This window comes from Haematobia irritans, chromosome 5, assembly GCF_050003625.1.
Source record: "Haematobia irritans isolate KBUSLIRL chromosome 5, ASM5000362v1, whole genome shotgun sequence".
Classification (NCBI taxonomy): Eukaryota; Metazoa; Arthropoda; class Insecta; order Diptera; family Muscidae; genus Haematobia; species Haematobia irritans.
In genome coordinates, this window is record NC_134401.1 from 32,182,908 (window position 1) to 32,203,467 (window position 20,560).

The 20,560-nt window shown below is 29.0% G+C and overlaps 2 protein-coding genes across 2 annotated transcripts in view; both read right to left on the minus strand.

Moving 5' to 3' along the window:
- Positions 1 to 2,423: 2,423 nt before the first annotated feature.
- Positions 2,424 to 4,805, minus strand: LOC142241320 (uncharacterized). Its single transcript, XM_075313084.1, has 2 exons — positions 4,546 to 4,805; positions 2,424 to 4,481 (listed from the first exon to the last, which is right to left on the minus strand). The coding sequence occupies exons 1-2, from the start codon at positions 4,666 to 4,668 to the stop codon at positions 2,535 to 2,537; spliced, it is 2,070 nt and encodes a 689-aa protein (XP_075169199.1). The 5' UTR covers positions 4,669 to 4,805; the 3' UTR covers positions 2,424 to 2,534.
- GlyT (Glycine transporter) overlaps positions 4,678 to 20,560 on the minus strand; it is a 73,077-nt gene continuing 57,194 nt past the window's right edge. Inside the window, exons 3-9 of the mRNA XM_075313085.1 lie at positions 10,364 to 10,514; positions 10,011 to 10,278; positions 9,849 to 9,952; positions 5,843 to 6,080; positions 5,640 to 5,768; positions 5,366 to 5,575; positions 4,678 to 5,094 (exon numbers count right to left, since the gene is read on the minus strand). Coding sequence (XP_075169200.1) covers positions 4,678 to 5,094; positions 5,366 to 5,575; positions 5,640 to 5,768; positions 5,843 to 6,080; positions 9,849 to 9,952; positions 10,011 to 10,278; positions 10,364 to 10,514 — 1,517 coding nt within the window. The remainder of the gene's footprint in view (positions 5,095 to 5,365; positions 5,576 to 5,639; positions 5,769 to 5,842; positions 6,081 to 9,848; positions 9,953 to 10,010; positions 10,279 to 10,363; positions 10,515 to 20,560) is intronic.

The following is a 20,560-nucleotide window of genomic DNA, read 5'->3' on the forward strand; positions in this document are numbered from 1 at the left end:
TTAGTTTACGGCCTCTAATAACCATGCAAAAATTGGTCCATATCTGTCCATAATTATATATAGCCCCCATATAAACCGATCCCCAGATTTGACCTCCGGAGCCTCTTGGAAGAGCAAAATTCATCCGATCCAGTTGAAATTTGGTACATGGTGTTAGTATATGGTCTCTAACAACCATGCAAAAATTGGTCCATATCGGTCCATAATTATATATAGTTCCCATATAAACCGTCCCCAGATTTGACGTCCGGAACCTCTTGGAGGAGCAAAAGTCATCCGATACGGTTGAAATTTGGTACATTTTGTCAATATATGGCCTCTAGCAGCCATGTAAAAATTGGTCCATATCGGTCTTTAGTTATATATAGCCGATGACTTATTACACAAAATTGGTCCATATCGCCAAAAATAATCTACCAAAACTTTATTTCCATAGAAAATTTTGTCAAATTTTATTACTATAGAAAGTTTTGTCAAAATTTCATTTCTATAGAAAGTTTTGTCAAAAGTTTATTTCTATACAAATGTTTGTCAAAATTTTATTTCCATAGAAAATTTTGTCAAAATTTTATTTCTATAGAAAATTTTGTAATCTACCAAAACTTTATTTCCATAGAAAATTTTGTCAAATTTTATTAATATAGAAAGTTTTGTTAAAATTTCATTTCTATAGAAAGTTTTGTCAAAAGTTTATTTCTATAGAAATGTTTGTCAAAATTTTATTTCTATAGAAAATTTTATAACAAATTTATTTCTGTAGAAAATTTTGTCAACATTTTATTTCTATACAAAATTTTGTCAAAATTTTATTTCTATACAAAATTTTGTCAACATTTTATTTCTATAGAAAATTTTGTCAAAATTGTATTGCTATAGAAAATTTTGTCAACATTTTACTTCCATAGAAAATTTTGTCAATATTTTATTTCTATAGAAAATTTTGTCAAGTTTTTATTTCTATAGAAAATTTTGTCAAATTTTTATTTCTATAGAAAATTTTGTCAAAATTTTATTTCTATAGAAAATTTTGTCAAGGTTTCATTTCTATAGAAAATTTTGTCAAAATTTTATTTCTATAGAAAATTTTGTCAAACTAGATTATATACGTATTTAATCGGCCTTTTTTTGTTTAATATATACCCCGTATGGGCTAACTTACAATTTAGAAGACAGTGTTAAAAAGTTTTACGATACCTTGCCATCGGCAAGTGTTATCGCAACCCAAGTAATTCGATTGTGGATGACAGCCTTTAGTAGAAGTTCCTACGCAATCCATGGTGGAGGGTACATAAGATTCGGCCTGGCCGAACTTACGGCCGTATATACTTGTTTTTTAATTAATATTGTTATTTAGGGTATTCTGTAGGAAAGTCGAGCGATGAGTGTCGAATTTTTGAATTTGGTAAAGATGTCATTAAAAACGTTTGTATTAAATTCACAAAAGCACGCACAACTGAAATAAGCAATAGACTCCTTCCATGTATTAATATTTTGAAAGTTGAAAAACATCACTGATCAAAATGAATTGGACGAAAGCATTAAAACTGATCAAAGTGTATACTTGAATAGCGGTTCATAATGGGTACTAAGTTCGAGTTTTGCCGCTAATGTGAAAACTATATCAGTAAAAAAGGCGTAAAATTATGCATATTTGCTCCAAATTTTATTAGAACTTGATGGGGAATAGCCAAAAGCAAATTTTCACAAAGTTTGTATTCCTTAAAATGAATTATTAAAGAAAAGTAATTATGAAAAATAGTAATTTTAGCAGCTAAACTCGATCTTAATACCCACTTTAACTTCGTAAAATTCAATTCACAAAAGTTCTATAATACATCTTCGGAAGTTTTTTTTTTTTTTTTTTTTTTTTTTTTTTTTTTTTTTTTTTTAGTAGAGCGTTTAATTTTCGATTTTGTGGTGGAAGGTGGTATGTTAGAATTTATGATATATTTTTGGTGCTTTTTGGCCTTGGGGAGTTGGCAACACTGTATTTGGAAACTCGTTTTTCACTGGGTAATTACAGAAATTGCTCAATATATTTTTGAAAAATATAGCCCATTTGATAAGAATTGAAATGACCTACAACATAAAGACACTCTAAGAGTTGACAGGTGACTATGGATATTAGTGCTTCCCATAAATAAATACACATAACAAATGTTCGTCTACCGCTATGATTGTGTTCATCCACTTAATTTTCACTCAAATGACTACACAGAAAAAAATTTCACGAAAAATTTTCCAATTAAAAAAATATTCAATTAAAAATTTAATTGATTCAATATTTTTTTTTAATTGAAACAAAAATCAATAACACAAATTAATAGTATCAATTAATTTTTTAATTGATTGTCAATTAATTTTTTAATTATTTGTCAATTAATTTTTTAATTGATACTATCATTTCTGTGATTGAAGACATTTCAATTAAAATGTTAATTGGATCAATTAATTTTGTGATTGAAGCAGATTTTTTTTTTGTGTATAATGGAAGTTCGTATGCAAGGCGACTACTTAGAAAAGTTCGTATACAACTACTTTGTAGTTTTTGATGATGTTGATTTAGCTGTTGTCTGTGATGACACTGTCTGTTTTATTGTGGTTGGGGTTGCAGTATTTGTAGTACCTTTTTTAGCTTCTGGTTGTAATTTTGCTCCTGAACTCAAAGGTGGTGCGGTTGCAGCTACAGTTGCAGCTACTGGTTTTGTAGTTGTAGTTGTTGTCGTGGCAGGGTTTGTAGTAAGACCTTTACCACTTGTGGCCGTTGTTGCTGTCCCAATGGTGGTTGTAACTTTAGTTAACGTTGTCGAAAATGTCGTGGGTTTTTGTATTGTAGTTGTAGCGATGGGTTTATCGTTGGTGGTTACAACCGAAGTTTTTGCAATCTTTGTGGGTGCAGGTTTAGTAGTGGTCGCCGATGTTGACGAGAATGTATTGGTGGGTGTGGCCTGTGCCAATGTTGCTTTGATCGAAGTTGAAGTTGTGGCCGACAAAGGCGTTGCAGAAGTCGATGTATTGATGTCGCTTTGTTGCGTTGCCATTGCCTGTGATTTGGTAGATGTAGCTGCAGAAATTGCTTTACTATTTGATGTTGTTAGCGTGGTCTGGGCAATGCCAGAATTGGTAGTTGATGATGTGGCAGATGATGTTTTCATGGACTGTTCTGGTTTTGTTACGGAGGCTTTTGATATTGAAACTGTATTTGTTCCTGGTGGCAATGATGCTGTAGTCGTTACATTTGCCGAAGACCGCATTGCAGTTGATAATGAAGTGGATGTTTGAGCCTTCGCTTTAGACGTGGAAGCTGTACTAGAGCTTGCTATAGATGTTGCACTGGATAGTGAACCTGTTAAAGTATTGGGTCTAACTAGCGCTGATGAAACGGTTCCAGCGACGTTTGTTCCCGTTGTTGGGCCTGCTAAACTGGTAGGTTTAATGGCCGTTGATACAACGGATCCAGCTACTTTTGCTCCATCTACGGATGTTGTTGTACTGGGCACACATGTGGTTAAGCTCTTAACTGGAACTGGTGTAGCACCTGCATTGGTGTTCTGGTTGGACACCATTTTATTTATAGATGGCGCTGTAGTTGAAGCACTTATTGGTTGTTTGTTATTGTTGCTGTTCGACACTACATTGATATTTGCAGCCGTTGAAGGTTTTGTAGATGTAGATGTGGTAGTAGGCTTAGTGGCAGCACTTTTAATAGATTGATCATTTGACTTCGACGATGATATTGTCTCCGGCTTTGCTAAATTACTGGATAAAACTGACGATTTTGTCGCCGTTGTAAGGCTCAATTCGGCCGTTGACATAACTTGTGTTTGAATTTTATTTCGTCCACCAGGTTCCGCTTTTACTATTGTAGCTTTTGTCATAGTTGTCGGTGGGCTAACCAAAGGTTTTGCAGGGGCAGTGCTAGAGGTTAACTTACCCACAGATTTTGATGTTGACGCCATTGCTGGTGATGACATTGGTGTAACTTCACCACTCACCACATTTGTAGTCATTGCCGTAGTGTTTGCCACCGTTGTAAGTTTAATGCTAACTACATCGGTTAGCGTAGGTTTGGCAATTGTCGTAGCAAATGTGGTTAATTTTCTAAGCTCACGGCCACTTTCTGCTGTTCCCGCTACTACCAATTTGGCCGATGTTGTCGTTGTTGGTATAAGGATTTTAGATTGTGTTGTTATGGTACTTGCCACAGTGGTGGGCAAAACTATAGTGGCAGTTATTTTGGTCACCTTATCGTTAATCGATTCAGTGGCCAAAGGAGTTGTATTTTCATTAATGAAAGATACCACGCTATCGTTGGCTCTAAGTTCTGCCTGTAGCAAAGGTTGTTTGCTGGGACTAATTTCAGGTGGAGGTTTACCGCTATCTAACAGTTTACTAGTTGATGTTTTCAATATACTGGGTCCGGGTTGACATATCGAAGAACTGGGAGTTTTTATGACCACCATGGGTGTGGTATCCAATTTCTGTAAAATTGAAGATAAATTCAAAGCATGCGATAAAGTTTTTTTATGCCTTGTCAATACTTACATTTCCATTAGCTGGGGCCTTTGAATCTCCTTTTCCATTTACATTTGTAGTTGCTGTACTGGTCAGAGTTACGGCGGAGGCATCAGCATTTGATTTTGGGGCAAAAGTAGATGTGGATGACATTACTCGCTCTCAGAGTTGCATCGCATCTTTTTGATTGTCAGTACCAATGCCTCCGCCATTACCCTCACCACCACCATCACCTCGATTACTACCAGTTCCAAAGGTTGTACCATTATCTTCGAATGGTAGGGCCTCAATTATTCCTCCCTCCATTAAAGCTGCGGTATTTTCATTTTGATAACGATCTGGATATAGGCATGGCCTGCCCGCTGGACCCCACTCTTCTGTGGGTTTTAGCAAGAATAAAATTCTGTCTTTGATACCCAAATGTTCAGGACCATTACAGATTTGCATGATTGCTATTAGAATCACTGCAGATGCTGGTACCAAACCAATTACCCAACCTATGGCATCAGCCCAAAGGGGATATACGTAATCGGCGTATGTAACGGGTTGATGCTCAACTAAATTGAAAATTAAAATAAACTGCAAAAAAAATATAAACAATTTCCGAGAATTAAAATCATGAGCAATGCTTTAATCATAAAATTGAGTTTAAGTTGCGATTGGGAAAAGCGTGAGTGAAACAGTGGTGAGTTAAGAGTATAGTGACAACCTTTTATTCCAAACGGACTTCGGCAATTCAGTCCATTTTAATACCATTTTTTGTGATCTTATCTATTTTCTGCCAAAGTTGTTTTGTTAAAATCCACTCTCTGTCAACCGAACGAGGTTTGATAGATTCTTTGATACTTACCATTAATGCGGCCGGGGTAACAAATCGCCACATGCCTGACCAAAAGAAATTCCAAAATTTCGAACGTTTTCCAATCATTCCCTGTATATCATTTAAGAAATTCTGAGAACCATAAATCCACGTGATAAGGATACACTCAGTGATGGCAATAAGTAAGACAGACCAATTGGCCGCATATGTATCCATCAGCTGTAGCCAATACATGCCGCTCTGAAAATAAACCCAAAAATCTTGAATTCCTTGAAATTGAAATTTCCCAAAATATTTAACCTACATTTGTAGTAAAACCTAAACCACCAATATAACCTAAAATGGCTACGAAAAACACAACCCATGTTTTATATTGTCGTGAATTTGGAAATTTATCCAAAATGGCAGTGGTAACGGTTTCCATCAAAGCAAACTGCAAAATAGTATAAAGTAAAAATAGATATATGCATATTGACAAAACATCAAAGATTAATCTCCAAATCCTACCTGTGAGTCCAGACCTAATGTTAAAAGCATCACAAAGAATAATACGGCCCACACTGGCGAAATAGGTAAACGGGTAACAACTTCAGGATAAACAACAAATGCCAAACCAGGACCTTCATTCATTACTTCTTTAACGTCCATATTGAGTTCATGAGCCAAAAAGCCAATTATTGAGAATATAACCATGCCAGCAAAGAATGAGGTGGCTATATTACTAATGGCCACAATCAGAGAATCTCTGTAAGATAAATGAAATGGATATAGAATAAAATAAAACATAAATATTTAAAACTACCTTTAGGAATAAAATTTGAGAAAAAATTTCTATAGAAATATAATTTTAAGAACATTTTCTGTAGAAATAAAAAATTTTTCTATAGGAATTAAATTTTGACAAAATTTTCTGTATAAATAAAATTTTGACAAAAATTTCTGTATAAATAAAATTTTCTATATAAATAAAATTTTTTATTTAATCTTTTTCAGAAAATTTCTATAGAAATAAAATTGTGACTAAATTTTCTTTAGAAATAAACTTTTGACAACATTTTATATAGATATAAAATTTTAACAAAAGAACTAAAATTTTGAGAATAAAATAATACTTTGAGAAAAATTTCTATAAAAATAACACTTTGAGACATTTTTCTATAGGAATTAAATTTTGACAAATTTTTTTTTTTGACAAAATCCAATCTTCAAAAAATTTTCGTTAGAAATAAGAAATTGAGAAAATTTTCTATGGAAATAAAATTTTGACAAAATTTTCTATAGAAATAAAAAAAAATCTATAGGAATTAAATGTTGACAAAATTTTCTATATAAATAAAATTTTCTATCTTTCTATCTAATCTTGAGAAAATTTTTGCTAGATTTGAGAATTTTGAGAAATTTTTTTATAGAAATAACATTTTGAGAAAATTTTCTATAGAAATGACATTTTGAGAAAATTTTCTATCGAAATAAAATTTTGACAAAATTTTGCTACAGAAATAAAAATGTAGACAAAATTTTCTGTAGAAATAAAATTTTGAGCAAATTTTTTATAGAAAAAAATTTGAGAATTTTTTCTATAGAAATAAAACTTTTAGAAAATTTTCAATAGAAATAAACTCTAGAGAAAATTTTCTATAGATATAAATTTTTGCCACTTCACTTTTCTATAGAAATTAAAATTTTGAGAATATTTCTATGGAAATAAAAATTTGGAAAAATTTTGTATAGAAATTAAATTTTGAAAAAATTTTCTAATGAAATAAAGTTTAAGAAAATTTTCTATAGAAATGAAATTTGAGAAATTTTTTTTATAGAAAGACCATTTTAAGAAAATTTTCTATGGAAATAAAATTTTGACAACATTTTCTATAGAAATAAAAAAAATTCTATAGGAATTAAATTTTGACAAAATTTTCTATACAAATAAAATTTTCTACCTTTCTATCTAATCTTGAGAAAATTTTCACTAGATATAAGAAATTGAGAAAATTTTCTGTAGAAATAAAATTTTGAGAATTTTTTTAGAAATTTTCTATAGAAACAAAAAATTTTTCTATAGGAATTAAATTTTGACAAAATGTTCTATATAAATAGAATTTTCTATCTTTCTATCTAATCTTGAGAAAAGTTTCGCTACATATAAGAAATTGAAAAAATTTTCTTTAGAAATAAAATTTTGAGTATTTTTTTTAGAAATAACATTTTGAGAAAATTTTCAATAGAAGCAAAACTTTGACAAAATTCGCTAGAAATAAGAAATTGAGAAACTTTTCTATAGAAATAAAATTTTGCGCATTTTTTTATAGATATAAAATGTTTAAAAAATTCTATAGGAATAAAATGTAGACAAAATTTTCTACAGAAATAAAAATTTTCTATAGAAATAACATTTTGACAAAATTTTCTATCTTTCTATCTAATCTTGAGAAAATTTTAGCTAGAAATAAGGAAATGAGAAAATTTTCCAAAAAATAAAACTTTGAAAAATTTTTTTTATAGAAATAACATTTTGAGAAAATTTTCTATAAAAAACAAATTTTGACAAAATTTTCTATATATATACAATTTTCTATCCAATCTTGAGAAAATTTTCGCTAGAAATAAGAAATTGAGAAAATTTTCTATAGAAACAAAATTTTGACAAAATTTTCTGTAGAAATAAAATTTTGAGCACATTTTCTATAGAAAAAAATTGCGAAAATTTTCTATAGAAATAAAATTTTTTAAAAATTTTCTATAGAAATAAACTCTAGAAAAAATTTTCTATAGAAATAAAATTTTGACAAAAATTTCGCTAGAAATACAATTTTGACAAAAATTTCGCTAGAAAGAAGAAAAAATTTTCTTTCAAAATTTTGACAAAATTTTCTTTTTCAAACTTTTGACATTTTCTGTAGGAATAAAACTTTGATCAAATTTTCTATAGAAAAAAATTGAAAAAATTTTCTAAAGAAATAAAATTTTGACTAAATTTTCTCAAGAAATTAAAATTTTGAGAATATTTCTATGGAAATAAAAATTTGGAAAAATTTTCTATAGAAATAAAATTTTGACAAAATTTTCTACAGAAATCAAATTTTGAGAAAATTTTCAATGGAAATAAAATTTTGGGAACATTTTCTATAGAAATAAAATTGTTAGAAAATTTTCTAGAGAAATAAAATTTTGAAAACATTGTCAATAAAAATAAATTTTTAATAAAACTTTTTATGGAAATAAAATTTTGACAAAATCTTCTACAGAAATAAAATCTTGACAAAATTTTCTATAGAAATAAAATTTCGATTAAATTTTCTATAGAAATAGCATTTTTAGAAAATTTTCTATAGAAATAAATTCTAGAGAAAATTTTCTATAGAAGTAAAATTTTGAGAAAATTTTCTATAGGAATAAAATTTTTAAACAATTTTCTATAGAAATTAAATTTTGAGAAAATTTCTATAGAAATTAAAATTCTGGAAAATTTTGAGAAAATTTCTATGGAAATAAAATCTTAACAAAATATTCTACAGAAATACAAATGTTAGAAAATTTTCTATATAATAAAATTTTGACAAATAAAATATATAAATAAAGTTTTCGATAGAAATACAATTTTAAGAAAATTTTCGATAGAATTAAGAAATTGAGAAAATTTTCTATAGAAATAAAATTTTGGGAAAATTTTCTATAGATATAATACTTTGAGAACAGTTTTCTTTAAAAATAAAATTCTGAGAAAATTTTCTATAGAAATAAAATTTTGAGAAAATTTTCTGTAGAAATACAATTTTAAGAAAATATTCGGTAGAAATAAAATTTTAAGAACATTTTTAATAGAAATTTTGAGAAACTTTTCTATAGACATTAACATTTTGGAAAATTTTAACAAAAGTTTCTATAGAAGCAAAATTTTCTAAAGAAATAAAATTTTAACAAATTTTCTATAGAAATAAAAATTTGAAAAAATTCTGTATAGAAATAAAATTTTGACAAATAAAATATATAAATAAAGTTTTCTATCGAAATAAAATGTTAACAAAATTTTCTATAGAAACAACATTTTGACAACATTTTCAATAGAACTAAAGTTTTGAAAAAATTTTCTAACGAAATAAGGTTTAAGGAAATTTTCTATAGAAATAAAATTTAAAGAAAAATTTCTATGGAAATGAAATTTTAGCACAATTTTCTATAGAAACAAAATTTTGACAATATTTTCTATAGAAACAAAATTTTTGACAATATTTTCTATAGAAATTAATTTTTGGGATAATTTTCTATAGAAATAAAATTTTGGGAAAATTTTCTATAGAAATAAAATTTAGAGAAAATTTGCTATAAAAAGAAAATGTTGACAAATTATCTATAGAAATTAAATTTTGACAAAATCTTCAATAGAAATAAAATTTGGCAAAATTTTCCATTGAAATAAAATTTTGACAAAATTGTCCATAGAAAAAAAATTTTGAGAAACTTTTCTATAGAAATAAATAAATTTTTTTTCTTTGCCAAAAGAATGATTACTTACTTGTAACAATCATTAGTAAATTTATTGTAGGAAGATAGGGTAATTAATCCACCCCATGCAGGACTAAGAGCAAAGAAGATTTGTACAGCTGCATCGCCCCAAACCTGCGAAAACAAAACTGATTTATAAACAACATAATGACTAACAGATTTTTATACATACCTTTGGATTAATCAATTTATTAAAATCCGGTGTAATATAGTATAAAATACCTTCTTCGGCTCCAGGCAAGGTTACACCTCTGACAAACAATATCACCAATACTACATAAGGAAAAAGAGCAGTAAAATATACCACCTTCCCCGATGATTGTACACCTTTGCAGAGGCACAAAAACACAATGGTCCAAGCTATAAACAAGCAACCAGCCAAAGATAATCGTATGGAACCTATTTCGTCTATGCCTGAAGATAAGCCCAAGACATGGTGGCTGTTGATAGGAGTAGAAGAATATAAAATATATATATTTTTTTTTTTTTGAAATTTCTTCTTTCAAACGTTAAAATATTTCTTACTCGAAATATTCAGCAGCTGGTGTTTTCTTGTACATCAAAGCCAATTGTGATATATTATGCTCATCAACATAGGTAGAGTTGTAGCAATTCCTTCGATAAAATGTGCCATTGATAGCACTGCAAGCATCGGCTTCTTCATAAGAATAACAATCTGGAAAGAGAAATAGAATGTACACATGTTTAGTAAAAATTATCTTGACATTGACTCTTTACATTTAGACTTATACAAAAAATACCAAAGTGGCGTTGATATCAAGAGGGCGCTTCGCCGAAAATGGACTAAAATACCACAGAGCCACTTTTGTGCAGCATATAACGCATTTGTCGGCCATGTGAGGACCATAAGTCGGTTCAAATTTAGCCAATTCAAACAAATCAAAACTGATTCTAAAATTTGATGTTTTACCGATTTTTTGCTTTTGGTTAATAAAATTTAAAAAATAAAAAAAAAGACAAAGTTATGTTGCATTTTGTATGAGCCACCCTGTGGTGCAGTATGTTATTTTCACGATTCCATACATCAATGGTATGTGGGATCAAAATAAAAAAATACAAGAGCATAATTGAGTGTAATTAAAAGGTGGCACATGATGACAAAAAGGTAGCAAAAAAATAAAAATGGGGAAACAAAAGTACCATAGATTGAAAAAGTGACAACTAAGGTAGCACAATAGTATCTCTGTTGCAAGCCATAATTTTCAATCACACTCAAATAGTGCGGGTAATGGAACAATTATTAACCAATGATTCGTGAATACCCACCAGCATTTGCTGTCTACAGCAACCAGGGTTGCCACTCGTGCAAAAATAATCTACCAAAATTATAAGAAACTTTTACCAAAAATTTATCAAATAAAAATATTATCCGTTTTTGTAGAAGTAACACAATTAAAACTTTTTAAAATAGTGAATTTATTGAAATAGTTTTCCAAATTTTGTCAAAATTTAATTTCTATAGAAAATTTTGTCAAAATTTAATTTTCATAGAAAATTTTGTCACAATTTAATTTTCATAGAAAATTTTGTCAAAATTTTATTTCTATAAATATTTTGTCAAAATTTTATTTGTATAGAAAATTTTGTAAACATTTTATTTCTATAGAAATTTTGTCAAAATTTTATTTCTATAGAAAATTTTGTCAAAATTTTATTTCTATAGAAAATTTTGTCAAAATTTTATTTCGCTAGAAAATGTTGTCAAAATTTTATTTCTATAGAAAATTTTGTCAAAATTTTATTTCTATAGAAAATTTTGTCAAAATTTTATTTCTATAGAAAATGTTGTCAAAATTTTATTTCTATAGAAAATTTTGTCAAAATTTTGTTTCTATAGAAAATTTTGTCAAAATTTTGTATGTATAGAAAATTTTGTCAAAATTTTATTTTTATAGAAAATTTTGTCAAAATTTTATTTCTATAGAAAATTTTGTCAAAATTTTATTTCTATAGAAAAATTGTCAAAATTTTATTTCTATAGAAAATTTTGTCAAAATTTTGTATGTATAGAAAATTTTGCCAAATTTTGTATGTATAGAAAATTTTGTCAAAATTTTATTTTTATAGAAAATTTTGTCAAAATTTTATTTCTACAGAAAATTTAGTCAAAATTTTATTTCTATAGAAAATGTTGTCAAAATTTTATTTCTATAGAAAATTTTTTTCAAAATTTTATTTCTATAGAAAATTTTGTCAAAATTTTATTTCTATAGAAAATTTTTTTCAAAATTTTATTTCTATAGAAAATTTTGTCAAAATTTTATTTCTATAGAAGATTTTGTCAAAATTTTATTTCTATAGAAAATGTTGTCAAAATTTTATTTCTATAGAAAATTTTGTCAAAATTTTATTTCTGTACAAAATGTTGTCAAAATGTTATTTCTATAGAAAATGTTGTCAAAATTTTATTTCTATAGAAAATTTTGTCAAAATTTTATTTCTATAGAAAATTTTGTCAAAATTTTTTTTCTATAGAAAATGTTGTCAATATTTTATTTCTGTAGAAAATTTTGTCAAAATTTTATTTCTATAGAAAATTTTGTCAAAATTTTGTATGTATAGAAAATTTTGTCAAAATTTTGTATGTATAGAAAATTTTGTCAAAATTTTATTTTTATAGAAAATTTTGTCAAAATTTTATTTCTATAGAAAATTTTGTCAAAATTTTATTTCTATAGAAAATGTTGTCAAAATTTTATTTCTATAGAAAATTTTGTCAAAATTTTATTTCTATAGAAGATTTTGTCAAAATTTTATTTCTATAGAAAATGTTGTCAAAATTTTATTTCTGTAGAAAATTTTGTCAAAATTTTATTTCTGTACAAAATGTTGTCAAAATGTTATTTCTATAGAAAATGTTGTCAAAATTTTATTTCTATAGAAAATTTTGTCAAAATTTTATTTCTATAGAAAATTTTGTCAAAATTTTATTTCTATAGAAAATTTTGTCAAAATTTTATTTCTATAGAAAATTTTGTTAAAATTTTATTTCTATAGAAAATTTTGTTAAAATTTTATTTCTATAGAAAATGTTATCAAAATTTTATTTCTATAGTAAATGTTGTCAAAATTTTATTTCTATAAAAAATATTGTCAAAATTGTATTTCTATAAAAAATTTTGTCAAAATTTTATTTTTATTATTATTTTTAAATTTATTATTATATTATTAAAGGGTGATTTGTTATGAGCTTGATAACTTTTTTTTTAAAAAAAACGCATAAAATTTGCAAAATCTCATCTGTTCTTTATTTGAAACGTTAGATTGGAATAAAATTACTTTGTGCCAAATTTGACGACGAACAGTTACAAAATAAGCGCAATGTGATCACGGTTGCCCCTCGAACCCAAAATAGTCTACCACAATTTGGAGAAAATTTCAACAAACTGCTACCAAATAAAAAAATCCCATTTTGCAAAATTTTATTTCTATAGAAATAGAAAATTTTGTAAAAATTTCATTTCTATAGAAAATTTGATCAAACTTTTGTTTCTATAGCAAATTTGGTCAACATTTTATTTATATAGGAAACTTTGTCAAAATTTTATTTCTATACTAAATTTTATTTCTATAGAAAATTTTGTCAAAAGTTCTATAGAAAATTTTGTCAAAATTTTATTTCTATAAAAAATTTGTCAAAATTTTATTTAATTTATTTCTATAGCAAACGTTGTCAAATAAAATTTTGCAAAATAATATTTATACCCTGCGCCACACTGTGGAACAGGGTATTATAAGTTAGTGCATATGTTTGCAACACCCAGAAAGAAACGAGATAGACACATGGTGTCTTTGGCAAAAATGCTCAGGGTGGGCTCCTGAGTCGATATAGCCATGTCCGTCTATCCATCTGTCCGTCAGTCCGTGAACACATTTTTGTAATCAACGTCTAGGTCGCAGTTTTAGTCCAATCGACTTCAAATTTGGCACAAGTTTGTGTTTTAGCTCAGAATAGAACCCTACTAATTTTGGATCGGTTCAGATTTAGATATAGCTCCCATATATATATATATATATATATATATATATATATATATATATATATATATATATATATATATATATATATATATATATATATATATATATATATATATATATATATATATATATATATATATATATATATATATATATATATATATATATATATTTCGCCCGATATGGACTTATATGGCCCCAGAAGCCGGAGTTATACCCTAATTTGCTTAAAATTTTGCACAAGAAGAACAATTAGTACTATAGTCAAGTGTGCCAAATTTTATTGAAATCGGTTCCGATTTAGATATAGCTCCCGTATATATCTTCCGCCCGATATGGACTAATACGGTCCCAGAAGCCAGAGTTTTACCCCAATTTGGTTGAAATTTTGCACTAGGAACAGTTAGTAGTGTAGCCAAGTGTGCAAAATTTTATTGAAATCGGTCCAGATTTAGATATAGCTCCCATATATAGCTTTCGCCCGATTTACTCATATGACCACAGAAGCCAATTTTTTGCTCCGATTTAGTTGAAATTTTGCACAGGGAGTAGAATTATCATTGTAGCTAAGCGTGCCAAATTTGGTTGAAATCGGTTCAGATTCTGATTTCGACAAAAGTGGTCAAAATACCAACATTTTCCTTGTAAAATCATCACTGCTTGGTCGAAAAGTTGTAAAAATGACTTTAATTTTCCTAAACTTCTAATACATATATATCGGTCGATAAATCATAAATAAACTTTTGCGAAGTTTCCTTAAAACTGCTTCAGATTTAAATGTTTCCCATATTTTTTTTCTAATATTGTGTTCCACACAAGTGCATTAGCCGACTTAAATTATGAGGTTATAGATTTTCTAGAAGTCTATCAAATTCTGTCCAAATCGATTGATATTTAAATGTATGTATTTGGGACAAACCTTTATAAAGGGTGATTTGTTAAGAGCTTGATAACTTTTTTTTTAAAAAAAACGCATAAAATTTACAAAATCTCATCGGTTCTTTATTTGAAACGTTAGATTGGTCCATGACATTTACTTTTTGAAGATAATTTCATTTAAATGTTGACCGCGGCTGCGTCTTAGGTGGTCCATTCGGAAAGTCCAATTTTGGGCAACTTTTTCGAGCATTTCGGCCGGAATAGCCCGAATTTCTTCGGAAATGTTGTCTTCCAAAGCTGGAATAGTTGCTGGCTTATTTCTGTAGACTTTAGACTTGTCGTAGCCCCACAAAAAATAGTCTAAAGGCGTCAAATCGCATGATCTTGGTGGCCAACTTACCGGTCCATTTCTTGAGATGAATTGTTCTCCGAAGTTTTCCCTCAAAATGGCCATAGAATCGCGAGCTGTGTGGCATGTAGCGCCATCTTGTTGAAACCACATGTCAACCAAGTTCAGTTCTTCCATTTTTGGCAACAAAAAGTTTGTTAGCATCGAACGATAGCGATCGCCATTCACCGTAACGTTGCGTCCAACAGCATCTTTGAAAAAATACGGTCCAATGATTCCACCAGCGTACAAACCACACCAAACAGTGCATTTTTCGGGATGCATGGGCAGTTCTTGAACGGCTTCTGGTTGCTCTTCACTCCAAATGCGGCAATTTTGCTTATTTACGTAGCCATTCAACCAGAAATGAGCCTCATCGCTGAACAAAATTTGTCGATAAAAAAGCGGAAACACATTTCGAACCGAACACTGATTTTGGTAATAAAATTCAATGATTTGCAAGCGTTGCTCGTTAGTAAGTCTTTTCATGATGAAATGTCAAAGCATACTGAGCATCTTTCTCTTTGACACCATGTCTGAAATCCCACGTGATCTGTCAAATACTAATGCATGAAAATCCTAACCTCAAAAGAATCACCCTTTATATTATTTTTAAATTTATAGAAAATTTTGTCAAAATTTTATTTCTATAGAAAATGTTGTCAAAATTTTATTTCTATAGAAAATGTTGTCAAAATTTTATTTCTATAGAAAATTTTGTCAAAACTTTATTTCATTACATGTTAGCCTGATACCGAAACAGGCAATTGACGTCCAAATGCATTATATCTAATTATACAATTAAGGGACTCGTAAGTTATATGAAAAGATGATGTACAGTGGGAGAAAAGATGATTCAATTTGTAAGAGGAAATTTCCCAAATGTTTTCTCCATAAGGAGTTAGCATAAAGGGCCCAAAATTGAGTTATCTCTCCCAGCCAGATCTATACTAAAGGCTGTGGAAAGGTTCATTCGCCCGAACCGAAACATGTACAGTCCAGGCGTGTATAGATTGGTATCTGGCGTTTTCTTTTCAATGGCTCTATTAACCATGTTCCTTAATCTATATCTGTCCATAAAGCTCGAAAAATAATTGTATAATTAGATAAAACTTTATTTCTATAGAAAATTTTGTCAAAATTTTATTTCTATAGAAAATTTTGTCAAAATTTTATTTCTATAGAAAATTTTGTCAAAATTTTATTTCTATGGAAAATTTTGTCAAAATTTTATTTCTATGGAAAATGTTGTCAAAATTTTATTTCTATGGAAAATTTTGTCAAAATTTTATTTCTATAGAAAATTTTGTCAAAATTGTATTTCTATAGAAAATTTTGTCAAAATTGTATTTCTATAGAAAATTTTGTCAAAATTTTATTTCTATAGAAAATTTTGTCAAAATGTTATTTCTATAGAAAATTTTGTTAAAATTTTATTTCTATAGAAAATGTTGTCAAAATTTTATTTCTATAGAAAATTTTGTCAAAAATTTATTTCTATGGAAAATTTTGTCAAAATTTTATTTCTATGGAAAATTTTGTCAAAATTCTGTTTCTATGGAAAATTTTGTCAAAATTTTATTTCTGTAGAAAAGTTTGTCTAAATTGTTATTATATGTAGTACCTCTTAGTTGGAGAGGAATATTTTGCAAAATCTACCAAAACATCAAGAATTCTACCAAGCAGTAGAAAATCTACCATTTTTGGTAGAATTTTACCAACTACGGCAACCGTATCTACAACCCAAAAATCGATGTTAAATTTAACGACTACAAAAATTAATTTTGTGTGGTAAATATCATAAGTTCACTAACAAAACTTCAGCGAACAATACCTCCTGCGGTCTAAGGAATATAATCACGATACACTAACACACAAACACCAATGCATATACACACATACTTATCAAGAAACTGGTCCAATTAATTGAACCTTTAAAAGACAAACATAAAACTTTAAGTTATGAATTGAAAACAAAGACCAGACCAACAGCCTCAAGCCATTAGGCTAAAGTTTAATGAGGAAATGAAAAGTGGCGACCTGCCTTTAGTATAAGCAGAACAACTACATTAACGATAATAATGTTGGTTAAAAGCCATGTGATGTGATACATCTATTCGAGAAAAAGCCATAATGATGTATTAAATATCCTTTAGCTGCTAATCAACATCGACATCATCATTATAGTCGATGTCCTTATTATTAATAATTTAAATAAGATCATAGCATAGGGTTAGGGAAAACAACTAGATGAACATAGGATAGGACAGTATGAAATCCAAACATTTTTCATTGCCTTCGACAGGCATTTTGTTGGGTAGAACTTAATGTCGTACTAGTTGAGATACAAAATCCTTGATTTATCGGTATACTTAATCAAAACCCTTCAAATATCTATCATCATCATCATCATTATTAACCTTTGTTCAGAAATCCCAAATAATGGGATATTGTATATTTTTGACGAAATATTGCATAAGACCTAAGGAAATGGGATTATTTTTGCTAATCAACGAAAATTAGGACAAAAAGTAGATATAAGACGAAAAGAAGTATATACAGCCAAACGTTCGGCCAGGGCGAATCTTAAATACGCACAACCAGGGAACGCCTAACATAATTTGGTTAATATCGGGCCTGTATTAAATTGTATAGATACATAGGAACTTTGCTAATGACATTTGATGTCATATAAGTAATATTAGAATTTCAAGTGAATTTGATGGAATATACCAATCTCTCAAAACTAAATTTGAAATTGTTAAAATAAGTTGGTGATATTTCTTTTTTACAACAAAAACGGTTGAAGTTATCGCCATATATATACATATGCCCAAGAAGTCTGTATCAAAACATAGACAGATATATACGTACAAAATTTGATCCACATCTTTACGAGTACACGCCGCGAGGAAAATGATCACCCTAAACATGTTTCAAGACGAAAATGTTACAACATATACATAGGTTAGGTTAAAATGGCGGCCCGATTAAGATTCAGGCTCACTTAGACAATTCAGTCCATTGTGATACCGCATTTACTAAAAGTACCTATTACATATGGGCACTTCTAGTTTTAACCGCTGAACCTTCTCGATTATTTTCTTCTGTTGAACCAACCAGATTGTTCCAAAAATATTAGCAGACTGCTTAAGTTAACGTTTTCCAGGTCCGTCTAAAGCTATATGCTCCTAAAATTTTCTTACGCCTTACACAAAATGCAGGACACTCACGCAAGAGGTGTTTAATTGATTCCTTTTCCTCCGCATCATGAAAGCTCATACAATAGTCATTATACTTCGCGCCAATAGTGTTTGCAAAATCGCCTTTTAGGCAGAGACCCGTTATAACAGATATCAGGAGTGATATCTGACGTCTTGAGAACACTAGCATATCTAGTGTGCGGTTCAAGTTTAAATGGGACCATATTTGCTTGGTGTCATTACAACCCTTGCAATTCTCCCATCGAACATATGACATCATAACAGCCTTCTCACTCAGTATGAGCTTGCAGGTAGCCAGGAGCATACCAACAGATTCTAGTTTCCCTGGCATACACGCAAAAAAATAATTCTTTCCTCCCAAACGAAATTTTAGACAAACAAAGTTCGTTTCTCATTTGCTTTTCGCTGTAAGGAAGTGTATTTGGAAGAAAAGTATATACTTTTTGTGATAAACGTTTATTCTTTTCCAGGATGTAAAAACAATTTCATAAAGACTAGCTCAAAAAAAAAAAAACATTATTTTCTTGCTAATTGCATTGTCCCTCACATCTTTCTCACATCCACGAGGATTTTTAGTTCTTAACACCTTTTCCTGTAATACCAACAATGTAGAAGAAATTATACGATTTTATAAATTTTTAAAATTTTTTTACCTTTCGCCTGGACGGAGAATCGAACCGCGGACCATGCACATTGTAAGCCAACACACTAACCACTGAGCTATGTACCTGTTATGGTCATCAATAGATAAATATCCATATAAGTTATATTTATATAGCATAGCTTGCGGCGCCCACGAACCGAATAAACAAAGTTTATTTAACAGAAACAAACATTTAGTTTGGCACCGTGGAGCAGTGGTAGCTACGTCCGACTCTCATGCCAAGGGTCGTGGGTTCGATCCCTGCTTCGGCCAAAGTTTTTTTTTTGCTTTTGTTTTTTTTTTTTTACATATATTCCAGATATATTCGGAAGATTCCGAAAAAATGTTCAAAATTACATTGTACTATATTAAATTTTGAACTGTAAAATGTGTGTTATTAAAGACCTAAAGTCAGAAAAGAACAGTGTTTGATATAAACGAAATGGACTGTGTCGTTATTTCAAAAATAACTTTTTTTATTGAAAAAATAAAAATTTTGTAACAAACGAATTTTTTTGGTGATAAAAGTTTAAAATTTTCGAAGCAATTCAAAAAACTCTAACAAAAGAAAAACGTTTTCGGTACACGTTTTCCAAACGTTTTTTTTCTTTGCGTGTATGTAAGGTAGTCCCTGGCCTCGCCAACTCATCCGCTTCACAGTTCCCCGGTATGTTCCTATGGCCAGGCACCCATATTAGGTGAATATTGTACTGCTCAGCCATCTCGTTGAGAGATTTGCGGCAGTCTATGGCCGTTTTTGAGTTAAGGAACACAGAGTCCAAGGATTTTATTGCAGGTTGACTGTCTGAGAATATATTAAGGCCAACATTTTTTGGAACATTACTTCTCAGCCAATTCGCCACCTCTCTTATTCCTAATATTTCAGCCTGAAAAATACTACAGTGATTAGGTAATCTTTTTGCTATTCGAAGTTCCAGATCTTTAGAATATACTCCGAAACCCACTTGTCCATCCAACTTGGAGCCCTCAGTGTAGAAATCTATATGTCGTTTATTCCCCGGGGCCTGTGTGCACCACGCCTCACTGTTGGAAATTAGAGTTTTAAACTTTTTGTCGAAAAGTCTTATCGGTCTTATCGGGAGATCGGCCTATATGGCCAAATCGGGAGATCAGTGTAACTTAAAGTACCTCAAGATTTCCAATTTCAAATCGGAACTGCAGATTCCATTTCCCGAAGTATCAAACCATGTAACGGTTTGAATTTGTCGATTTCCAAATGTTATAAGGATTTTAGCTTGCACCATCAAGGTAAAGATACTACTTCTACAAAAAGGAGAATTTACCTATGGAGTTTGATAGCATGATCTAACACGAAAATTAAACATTTTTAAAGTTATTGAATTTATAGAAAATTTTGTCTAAATTTTATTTTTATAAAAAATGTTATCAAAATTTTTACTTTTATATAAATTTTTTTTCAAAATTTAACTTCTATCGAAAATTTTGTTAAAAATTTTACTTCCATAAAAAAATTTTTCAAAATATTTACTTTTAAAGAAAATTTTGTCAACATTTTATTTTTATAGAAAAATTTCTCAAAGTTTTATTTCTATAGAAAATTTTCT

Excerpts from the sequence above, each read along its gene's own strand:
- LOC142241320 (XM_075313084.1), bottom strand. The coding sequence starts at position 4,668 with ATGTCATCCACATCTACTTTTGCCCCAAAATCAAATGCTGATGCCTCC. Across the intron at positions 4,482-4,545 it reads AGGCCCCAGCTAATGGAAAT|AAATTGGATACCACACCCAT; the intron begins GTAAGTATTGAC and ends TCAATTTTACAG.